The 12,497-nt window shown below is 38.6% G+C and overlaps 1 protein-coding gene across 1 annotated transcript in view; it reads right to left on the minus strand.

Moving 5' to 3' along the window:
- The window catches only part of LOC137502867 (zinc finger protein 239-like), a 79,559-nt gene that overhangs the window by 11,874 nt on the left and 55,188 nt on the right, over window positions 1-12,497 (minus strand). Inside the window, exon 4 of the mRNA XM_068230024.1 lies at window positions 7,111-7,193. Coding sequence (XP_068086125.1) covers window positions 7,111-7,193 — 83 coding nt within the window. The remainder of the gene's footprint in view (window positions 1-7,110; window positions 7,194-12,497) is intronic.

Raw genomic sequence — 12,497 nt, forward strand, 5'->3', positions numbered from 1 at the left:
TTGTAACAGTAATCAAGCGATAGTCCTTGATCTCTTCATCAGAGGATTCATGCCACGTAATATTCTGAGGACTCCTGTGGTCGGGATGCGTCAACACAAATTTCTACATCTTTGCAATATCAGGTGAAAGAGCAACAAGATAATTTCTGAACCTTAAAACAATAGACAGGAAGTCAGGGTCAACCATTTACAGAGTTGAAATCTATCCCGTTTAAAGATTCACATCACCTGTCAAACTTAACAATCGGCTTGGCCGTCATGCTAGAATATTTGAGCATACAATGATAAGGCATATAAAAGTTTAATGAGATAGATGTCTGAAGGGGTGCAATTTCCGTGTCGCGTTTCGCTGTATGTATGCATGAAAATTACATACAGCTGTATCAATTCTGGAAATCTAGCAAGCTTATTTTCAATGGGTTTGAGCCTCTTAACAGCATTATGCTTAGACTGAGCTACAGGTGACGTTTCGGGACAAATAGGAAATTGGCCATCAAACCTGCCTGAATAATCCATTTGATCATTATACAAGAAAATGTTCTTCGCAGGCTCTTTTTTCAGGCGTAAGGAATGATTGATGGAGTTCATCCAGCTTCCAAAACCTTTGCATGTTTTTCTGTGAAGAGAATCAAGATTCATAAGCCTGGCACACCGAACCTTGGCGTTATTCTTAACACAAAATTCAGGGTTGGCGCCTCACAATTCCCGTGACATCACCATGCCACCTTCAATGGGAATTAACCTGTCCCTGCTCTAATAACCATAGAAAGTGTACTAACAAACCCAAAACCCATAGCAACATAACCAACGTCCAACAACAATCATGTTATTCACGAACCTATTGGGTAGAATACAAACAAACAATGTCAGACGTAATATGTAATACTGAACCACCTACTTCACAGCAGGAATTAAAAGATAAAGTTGAGAAATTAGAATCCCTGCTAACTATTGTCAACCGAATCCATATTCCTTACCACACCTCCCATTCTTCCTAACCTCACTTCCCACCCTAACCACTCCAAATAATAAAATATTCCCATGAACATTACACGTCATACCTTCGAACCTGTGACCCATATATTCCGAAATACCACTAGATGCTTGATAATTTATCAAGGCTATCAAAAGAAAAGCGTGGGCAAATACCTGCACCGAATTATCCAACATGACTGACACTCGCAAATACCAGACCAAATTAAAACAACTGACAAACACAAAGCAATCCTAACTCTATTGTCCAGTAATACGTAACAAATCTGCATTCAGTGATAATAAAACAATGAGTGGCATTTTTGCAGACCATTATAATGGAATCTTCTCGCCATCTTCGGATCGCAATATATACCATCGTGACCACGATGCAATATCAAAATATTCGGATATCAGACAAAATCCTCTACCTTTCAATCCCATCAGATCTTGACTCTCAAAATCCCCTAAATGCTCTTATTACAGTCCAAGATATAACAGATGCACTCAGGACTATAAAGAACACTGCCACTGTATTAGATCAATACATCACTTCCTACAACTCCAATATAAAGTATACACCATAATTCTCCATACTGGATTCTTCCCTCCCCCACGCCCAAATTGGGTACATGCCAAAATTTTGTTAGTTTGAAAATCCCAAAACCACCACCCAATTAAATTCATATCGTCCCATAAGTCCTCTAACAAAATGTTCTAAAATCTTAGAAATCATCTTAGCTCACTGTATATACACCTGTCTCGACTCCCTCCTTCTCATACCACAGTAACACGCCAGTTTCTGTCCTCAGCACTCCATACATGACCATGTCTTTCATATCTGTCATCATCATCAGTCGGTTTACTCACTGCTGAGCGTCGTGACCTCATTTCTTCACTTCGTTAGTAACTGCATCCTTAACGAGATTTTTCCATGATGTGTGGTCCTCAGCTCTTGTTAAGACATTGTGAAGAGGTAGACCGGTGATCTTCTTTGCTTCGTCTAACCATCTACTTGTTGTTCTGCCTCTTGGTCTGGTGCCTTCAATTTTGCCTTCCAGAATGGTCTTTTCTAAATTGCCTCCTTATCTCCTCAAAATGTCTCAGGAACTGGAGGTAACTTTCACTAACGCCATATCCATGTATCAATCACGAAATATTTACCTACAAAAATATGCGCACACTTACCAGTCTTGACGTTGAGAATGCCTTCCAACAGACTGAAATATCAACTCCATCACCTTCCAGTTCCAATGACAATCACCCATTTCCTAACCAAAACCAGTATCCATAACACATTTACCTACACGCTTCCAATTAAAGCAGGAGTACCACAAGGTATCCCGATGTCACCACGTTCGTATATCCAACCTATATCCACACCTTGATTGTGTCAGTTTGCTGAACACACAGCAATGCTAGCTGTGGAATCCAATAATCGATCCTTGCAATCCCGTTTCCATACCAATTTAAATGTACTCGGACAATGGCTCAATCTCTGACAAATCAAAATTAATGTAAGCAAAAAAATAGTATTATTTCCTAATCGTAAATGTTAATGACGTCCCACTAACAAACCCTTTCTACCCTTCAATAATCAAACCCTTGCTGTAACGAACACACTTACCTACCTAGGCATAACGTTTCAAAATAATTTTCAATAGAATGTACATTTGGACCAAATTTATAAAAAGGCATCCCACAGGATTCATCTCCTCCCCTGGCCGTTAGGTTAAACCTGGGGATTAAAAGCCATACAAATCACACCTCATATCAAGCACCACTTCCCTCTTCGAAGTCAGAACCTAGATAAATTTAAACTCAAAATGGAATTATGGAAAAGTACAGATCACATTTCTCTGGGCGAGGTCCTTTTTGTCATTTTTCATTTCCTCAGAAATTATTACAAGTTGGTTTATTCATATGGAGAAGAATTATTTTAATAATTGTATGTCATCGATTGTATACTTATATATATAAATACATATATATGTGTGTGTGTCTATGTAAAATTATGATATAATTATATTTAACATTGTTTCACTTCGAGAAAAACAATGTTTTCTGTACTTATTATGTTTGAAGTGATTCAACACTTTAACAAGAAAATAACTGACGTGTTTTAGAAAAGCAGAATATTTTTTTAAAATTTACTTCTATAAAAAATGTGAAATAAGCACTCAACCATAACTAAAGCAAATATCTGTAAATGTAATTAGCAAAAGAGTCCATTTGTTAGACATGTGCTCGCTCCCCTTCTGGGGAGAATGAAAGAACTATTGAACAAAAGTGATTGGTTCATCTCTCTTTGCCTCCATCTGTCATTAGGAAAATATCTACCATGAAACAACCTACCCCGGGTTATACTTGCAAAGACTGCGGAAGAACCTTCCTCTGGTTGTACAAGAAGAGTGTTATAAGATGTCGTGTAGTGCAATTTTTAAGTGCAAACAGTGTAAAAGTCTGTTCTAAAACCCTTCCAAATGCAAACATCATGAAGACGTTTGTAGTGTAGTTTCATCCAGAAAAAAAAGTGTAAAGAGCTCAAACGTATTCTACCAGATAATTTATTTGTGAATAGTAAACCTTTACAAAATATTTCAAACTCTGAAGTTCTGTTCCCATGCTCACAACTCAAGAGGTGTTTCACTGCCTAAGCCTACTATATGTTCTATCGCAGTGAAAACATCTAAAGAAGGAGAGTCGCAGGATGAGATACAAAATGAAGAAGGCGATGAAAAATAAGACGACTGAGGAGGCCCCAAAGCCTTTTTAAACCAAAAAAGCAGGATAAATACAGTTTTCTACATATCAACTGTCTGCAAATAATCCAAAATGTTAACAACAAGCCTCTGTCACTCTGTCACTCTGTCACTCATTAGTAATTGCTAATAAAGTTTTAAACTCAATGACTCAATGATGAGGGTCTAATAAGCTATTGCAAATCATCAAGGGGCAATTGAGCAGGGGCTTATTAGCAATTACTAATCAGTGCGGGCTAATGAGCAGTGACTAAAAAGTGTAGATTAGTGAGGTGCGCATTACTAGTCTTTTTTACATTTTATTCAACTATGTTCTTACAACTTAGTTAACTTTATATTCATAAATATCTGTGTTAATATAGCCTGTACAAAAACTCGAAAAACTCAAGTTCAGCCAAGCATGATTAGAAATGTTATGTTTTACATACTTATTTATGTAGCATTTTAAAATACAACGACTCCTAAGATTATAGACTCCTAACGATGCTGTACAAGAATTAAATTTTATACCTCCCTCTAAAGTACCATTTTAGCTAGCCTACTATTTCGGCTGTCTCTCTTGCTTTACACAGGCTTGAGACCTGCTCTACAGTTCGAGCTGGAGATTACACCATAAGAGATGTAGGTTATTGAAGAGTCTGCAACAATTTAGTGTACTCTGAGCTACAGGAAAAAAGAAAGGTACTGTACTGAGTGTACTGTGATAGCTAATACTCAGTAACACCCACACAATGTAATTCTTGCCCTATTTCTAGAATGTCTTCTTCAAACTTTTGTAATGACAATCTTAACCGGCTCTTATCTGTTCCAAGCGTTCTATGAGTAGATTTGGATCTTACATCTACATACGGTCACAGAGGCTTGTTGCAGACAGTTGATATGTAGAAAACTGTATTTATCCTGCTTTTTTGGTTTAAAAAGGCTTTGGGGCCTCGTCGGTCGTCTTTCATCGCCTTCTTCATTTTGTACCTCATCCTGCGACTCTCCTTCTTTAGATGTTTTCACTGCGATAGAACATGTAGTAGGCTTAGGCAGTGAAACAAAAATTAAAAACTCTGATGGTAAATACCATTGAGATTTTCTTTTTCTTCATCTTCTTTATCTTGCTTCTCTTCCTCTTGAGCTGTGAGCATGGGAACAGAACTTTAGAGTTTGAAATATGTTGTAAAGGTTTACTATTCACAAATAAATTATTATCTGGTAGAATACGTTTGAGCTCTTTAAACTTTTTTCTCGATGAAACTACACTACAATTCCTCATCTCCACTAAGAGCAACTGAACACATCACAAGATGGGGAAATGATACGGGCTGTTTGGCAACTTTGCTTCCTCCGTCAACCCGCCAACACCCCAGACGTCCGATACCCATTCCTGCGGTGGATTGTAGACATTCACTTCTACACCAGCTGCCTCTGTGGAGCCGTGGTAGAGTGTCGGCCTCCGGATCCCAAGATAGCGGGTTCAAACCCGGCAGAGGTAGTCGGATTTTTGAAGGGCGGAAAAAAGTCCATTCGACACTCCATGTCGTACGATGTCGGCATGTAAAAGATCTCTGGTGATACATTCGGTATTTACCCGACAAAATTAATTAAATCTCAGCCATAGACGCCCAAGAGAGATCCGGTTTACTCTAGGTCCGCTAGATGGCAGACAGAGTAAACCGGAACGTCGAAATTGACGAGCAGACAGCCAGATGGCGTCAAATCGAAATGTCTGCAAACGGTAGCTGAGGCCATACGATTATTATTATTATTCTACACCACGCCCATTCTCACATTTAGACACTTATAATAAGCACTTATTAATTTTTAAATATGTATACAGTTCTCTGTTTGTCAAAGTGTACATTGATGCTAACCTTGCAGACGTTATTACACTTTGTACCATTAAAAACACGACACAAAATCTGAGAATTCATATCACTACGGAGCTGCTTTCCACCATCTGGAATAATTTTTGGTTATATTGATGTGATGAGCTGCAGATTTAAATATTCGAGAATAACATTCTAGCAACACCAAACATTTGATTCCTTCACTTTCATCCAACATAGCCAGACAAGAGGCAGTGTTCCCAACGTTCCTATCTCAGAATATACTTTTCAGCTGCGTGAACACTGAGGATGCCGTGGCCAACCTCTTGCTCTGAATCAACCCCAACTTTTGCTTTTCATTGCTCACTTAATTTAACTACACAATGATGCATGTCTCAAATATGTTGCTTACCTGTTACTCATGACCATATTTCAGTTTTATTAATTTGATACATCTTGGAGCATTGTGATGAGGGAGTCAGTGGTGTTTTGCATTTCTACCATACATTGCCCATGATCACCAGATTGTGCAAAAATCAGCTGCTACTTACGGTGTCAGATGTATGAATAATGATTGTGAAAGAGCAACAGAAGGCCAAGTTAAATGTCAGAGAGCAATAAAGACTTGACATTTAGACAATTAACTATTTCCAAACTGCATGGAGAAGTGTTTATAATGAATGAGGTGATAGAGGTGAAGAACAAAAAACAAGATACACAAGAGAGAATATAATATACCAGTTTGTGTTCATCGGTGTTGGAATTTCAGCCACAGCACCCATAGTCAAATTTTCAAAGATCAGAAAATTATTGAGCCTGGAAAGTAATTTGAGTACATCAGAACTTGGTCAACTAACTGCAAACAATCAGGTCTACAAATGTAAGGAAGAATCCTGAGAAGTGTCTGATGTCATTCTCTCATCCGAAACAACTTTAAAATATATGTACCTAACAGCAACAAGATAAAAATCTACTATCCCATCATATGAGCCTTTATATTTAATGGATTTGAAACTTAACAAGCCACTGAATGCAACAGTAAATATATCGATATCACAGAAAGAAGGTATTTGGGAAGTGTCACTAATGAAAAAATTGGGGTTTCTATAGAAGAGTGCAAAGATGTACAGAGGTATGAAAGCGCCTAATTCGCTGCAGATTGATTCTCTAGACTGGTCGTGTTGAAGGAATGGCCAACAGCAAGGTCATGGTCAACCAGATATTCCGGAAAAAAGTTGGATGGTAATATTAATAATTGTTAGGTTCAGATACCGAGTGGTGCCAACTACACGGCCTGCTGATCACTAGACACTACAGGCTGATTTATGTAATTTTGTCGAATTTTCTCATGAGCCACGATGAAACCAACAAGTTCGGACCATGAGTGAAGTACAGGAGACAGAATTCGAGAACGATCTGGATGGACCTGTGCTCGCCTTGAATGCAAGGTATTGAGATATCCACCTCTTGTCTGCAGAGCTAGCTTCTGAACACATAAATAGCAAATTCCATATTGTCAAGGGTTAGGGGTGTAAAATCTAATTAAACTAAACAGTACTTACTTGCCTTCTTCTTTGAAACAAGCGACCAACTGACCAACTGCGTGTTCATCTACGCATATTTCATCCTTAATATCGGCAGAAGGCTGTAAGGAACAAATATGCACAACAAAGTAAGAAATGTAGAGTAAACAGATAACTAGAGTAAGGGTTTATAAATAGACATGACAAACCTGACAAAATAAACTGCATAGTTGCACAATAAAATATAAATGTATTCTCCCAATGTAAATAGGAAACAAACAAACAAGTGTCAAGTCAAAATTGTATGAAGAACAGGAACAAGGAAAGGAACTTATGACAGGATAAAGAGGACAGCACTGGAAGAGGCAGCAAAAGAAGAAGAAAAACTTGAAAGACAACAAACAATAATCTCTGCAAACTTTTCTTCTCTTCCTAAAACTTCCTGTCATCGTGCTCATCCTATTGCATGTTCTGAAATTACTGGTCACTTGTTTGTTTCTTGCGTTCCCACAGATGACTCTGATTGTCAGACATACATTGGATCTTAACCTGAGAAAAATCAATCTCTTGCCTACCACGTTCAAGTTCGTACAACAAATAGTTGTTGGACTTTTCATTGAATCTAGAAAATCTGAAGGCTTTATCAATATAGATTTACAACATTTACATTCAGATTTTAAAGGACAAGCCTGGCCGTGTTTTCTACGCAAAGCAAGTACACCGCATTCCCGGAAGCCCCAGAATTGATTCTCAGACAAGTCAGAGATTATTATCAGAATCTGATAGCTAGTTGCTGGTCCAGCCAGGCTATACGAGAACTATGAAAGTTTTAATTGATAGATAGGTAGAGTCCTTATTCTAAAAAGCCAGGAATAGTGGGCAAGAAAATTTGTTGTGCTCACCACACATAGACTTATAAACTGGAGGCCATAAGGCTGAGCTGAGGTCGCTTGGCAGGATAATGCTCATCACAGCTGTAGAGCCACAGGTTTTGGTTGTGGTTTGGTCTTAAAAGGACTCTGATCAGAGAATGTAAAAATACCTAACGTGATTCCTAGACATGAGCAGCAGTAGAGGCGATTAGGGGGGAGTGGGGGCAGTCGCCCACCCCCCACCTTGTGGAGAAAAAATATTTTTTATTCCACTTTAGCCGTCTGAAACTGAGAATTATTTTAAAAACGATTTGTAAATAACAAAATTGGGTTTAGAACTCTAAAATATATCCTGATGTGTGTTCCTTCGAAAACAGCTTTTGTTTTTTAACACATTAATGACGGGCTACGTTAATTAACGTAGTTTCGTATTGGTGCGCGGGCAACCGGCTATGTAAATTAACGTTTTCTCATATTGCTTCATTCTTGTGTGATTTTTTCCTCTCCGCTGTTTATTAATCGAATTATTTCGCGTTGTTTACAAACTAAAGTATTTGTTCATCGGAATTTACATAAATATATTCTTTCCTTGGCAATGCTTTCAGCACAGGAAGTGTAGTTTCATAACACTCAGTACCGCGTGACCGAGCGTTTTGTCCGATGTCAGCATGGCGCGCCGTAGCAAAGACACCTTGAACGATGATGAAATGTTTCTAGAATTGCATGCTGGTAGTTTATCTGATGTCCCCAGTGATTGTGAAAGTGTAAATATTAGTGATTTTGAAGATGTGTGTCCGTCAACATCAAAATATACGCGCGGAAGTGCAAGTACGACATTCAGTTCAGACAAGTCTGTTGCCGGCGACAATAATACGAGTGAAGATACCAGTGATAGTAGTGACAGAGAGGTTGATAAATAAGGATGAAACAGAGTCCTAGAACCATTTATATATTTTACAAGCCTCACTTATATGGCCAGTAATTCCGCGAGTATCCCGGAGGTAGTAGATCGTTCCCTAGGCGATGATGACTTGCTTCAGCTTCTTGTGGAACAATCAAATCTCTATTATGAACGAAATTCTGGGAGGTATAAAACATCCCCAAAATCCCAGAAATGGAAAAATATAAATGTGTAGGAAGGAAACAGTGCCCTCAGAAGCCCTGCAGAGTATGCACTGCACACAAGAAACGCAAGGACACAAGGTACATCTGTTCGGCACAAGGGCAGCTGTTTCAGGCAATACCACACTAAAATCAAGTACTAGGAGCACTGGCAAGTGCTCTCACCAGGTTTATTCTATGTCATTTAAAAGTTACATGTATTTATATTTCATCCTTTCTCAAGCTAGGTGTGCTTCGGTTGCCGGTCCACAGCAAATAATGGACTAGTGCGCGCCCGGACAACAATGTGTTAAATACCGCCGCTTTTAAAGCCCACAACGTCTTCTTTAAATGGTGCTCCGCTAGCATATAACTGTCCCGTGTTCTACTGAACACGACCCTCCAGTTTCTGCGAAGAAATCATCCCTTTCTTACGTCTCTCTCATTTCGATTTCAAATGTAATCTAAGAACTGACTATCAGATGTGGTAATCTGTATGATGTCGTTTTAAATATAATGCCAACATATCAAAAACTTGCATCAGACGCAATACTACAAAGGTGCACAAAAGGGAAGACAAAAAATCCAAATGAGAGCCTTCACAGTGTTCCTTGGAATACATGTCCAAAAGAAGTATTTGTTACTAGAAATAAACGTCAGCTTTGTATTGTGAGCGCTGTAAGTGAGTTCAATATGGGGTGTGTTAGAACACTTGAAGTCCTTTAGTCCATCAGAGGGAAGCCAGTACCAACTTCTGCTGTGGACATCAGTCACCAGCGAGACCGAAGGCGCATATAGCAAAGCAGGTAGAGGAGCTCATGTGAAAGCAAAGAGCTAAGGAAAAAGAATAAGGTGATGAAAATATCACTGGAGGAGAGAAGAAAGGAGTCTAAAGGGCATAAATATTGTGCAGGACAGTTCTAAAGTGAGTGAAGTTGCATAGATTTTTATTTTGCATTGTATGGCTTAGCAAAATCATCATGATTTTTTTCAGAAAAATAATCAATTATCATGCAAACTTTGTCTGATGTAGGTGAAATTGAACACAGTAGTAGTTAGATAGTTGGTGCAAAAATGTCAGTGTGCATTTTGCTGTTTAAGGTGATTCAAATTATTGACCTGCAAAATGTTGTGTACACAATTTTTTTTAAATTATTCATTATATTTTTAAAAACTTCTGCATGCCAATATATTTCTCAAACAACAAACTGTGGTACTGATGCGTGTTGGCATAACTATACAGCATATTTGTGCAAAATTTGGTGCCAAATGGAAAAATACCGTGATGCAAGGCAAATTTTTAACGATGCTGGTAAAAGAAAAGTTAAAACATTCCTACTCAAAAGCTTGTATAGGTACAACTAGCAAATGTATCCGTGCTTCGCTACGGTATTCTGCATTGTATACGAATATTGAAGTAAATACTGTACGTGTAGTAAATAAGATTGTTTTAAAATAGCATGTCTCGTAGCCTCATCCGAGAAACAGCACGGGGAGGACCCCATACGTTGTTTTCAATGTAAAGTGCTTGTTACGGATTTGCGATGATAACGACAGGCTCACTTGCCTACTGCCATTCACAATCGAGTTGCGAAGTTTACACTATAATTGCAGGCTCCATTGCTTACTGCGCGCTCACAATCGATTTGGAGAGTTTCCGTTACAATGGCAGCCCCCTTTCCTACTTCAAGACATATTACAAGTTGAGGAGTTTTTATTATAATGGCAGGAAACTTCCCCACAACCAGTCAAAATTGAGTTGTGCAGTTATCATTATAATGACAGGCCCCTTTTCCAACTGCCAGCCAGCTTACTGCCAGTCACTCCTAGTTGGTGAGTTTCCATCAAAATAGCAGGCCAGTATGCCTAATGCCAGTCACATTTTAGATGGGTACATCTGTTTATAACTGCGGGAACACTAGCGTACAGCCAAACACAATCGGGTAAGGGGAGTTTTGAACAAAACTGCATGCTCCCTTGCCTTCTGCAAGTCAAATCGAGAAGTGAATTATTCATTACAATGGTAGGCCTGCCTTATTAATGCCAGTTACACAGGAATTGGAGAAGGACCCAATTCCTACTGCCAGTCAAAGTCGGTGTGGGGAGTACTGATTACAATAGCAGACACCCCCTTTCTCGATCGCTACAAAATCGACATCAGTGAATACATACAGTTCGACTTACGAAAGTATGTGCTTGTTGACAATGTTGCAGACCTTCATTCACAGATTAACTGCTGCTAAACGGTACATCATATCGCGAAAGGATTGTACCATAAGACGCCGGATTTAACGGCCTAAATTGCTGGTCTTATGATATCTCATCTATTCATGGGTCAGATTGAGTTAGAAACGTGGAATAGGGTAAAATTTGTTTAAGATTATCTCACATTGCATTGCTTTCCGTTTAATGAAGTGACAGCTACATAGATAGCATTTGGCTCACATATGGCTACTGGGTGGACCAATTTTCGTGTACAGTTTGATGATTCTATCTTTCCTACAAATGATGGAAGGTATGAATTATGTATGTGAAAAGTCCAAATTTACTTAAAATCGAAAAAATAGAGAAAAATCAAACGTAAAAGGGATAGAAATACGACAAAACGTCGTAAGACCAAGGTTGTAGATCACTCCAAATTGAACGGGGATTCTGCTATCCGTTATGTGAAAATACTTCCCGAAGGTCTGCACCATCATTAAAATTGCCTCAATATTTCGATATTCTTCGGGATAAAAAGGGAAAAGTTTAAAGATCTTGGAAGTCTTCCGTCCGTTACAGGCTAAAACGTATAATTTTGCCAAATTTCAATATCCTTCTTCGACTGGCAGATTATGCCGCAATCTGGGTTTTCAGTGAGGAGTGTAAAAATTAGGACTTTCAAGAAACTAAACCAAAAAATATGCAGATGGTCATTATTACCCCTTCAACGTGTAGCTGTACGAAAATTTCGCCAAAATTGTCAATGTACAGGCACACAGTCGTTACGATTTTATTTACATAAATAGATATAGAACCTGCTCCACGTACAACACCTTTTTGGCTATATCCGCTGGACTTAACCTGAAAAACGGACCGTTTATGATATCTCCCTTATTAATCCTCCTGTCGAAAAAATGCACATGAAAAAGTTTTAGAGATGGAATTCCATCACGTTTGGTCGATTTCCAGTCAGGTTGGTCTTGTACTGTATATATTGTGTAAGAGTAAAATCACCATTTCGGTTCCCTATAAACCACCAGTCCATTCCGGGAACATGAAATGTTATTGACGATTAACATCTACCGTTGGACACGTGGATGTTAATGTAAAGTTTGACTCAAATATCTTCAGTAGTTTTCAAGTTGTAAAAAATACGCTTTACACGCACCCGCTCTTGAGTTAAGTCCGGTGGGACTTGCACCGGAAAACGGTCCGTTAATGATATCTCCCTTATTAATCCTCGTATTGAAA

The sequence above is a fragment of the Anabrus simplex genome, chromosome 13 (assembly GCF_040414725.1).
Source record: "Anabrus simplex isolate iqAnaSimp1 chromosome 13, ASM4041472v1, whole genome shotgun sequence".
Taxonomy (NCBI): Eukaryota; Metazoa; Arthropoda; class Insecta; order Orthoptera; family Tettigoniidae; genus Anabrus; species Anabrus simplex.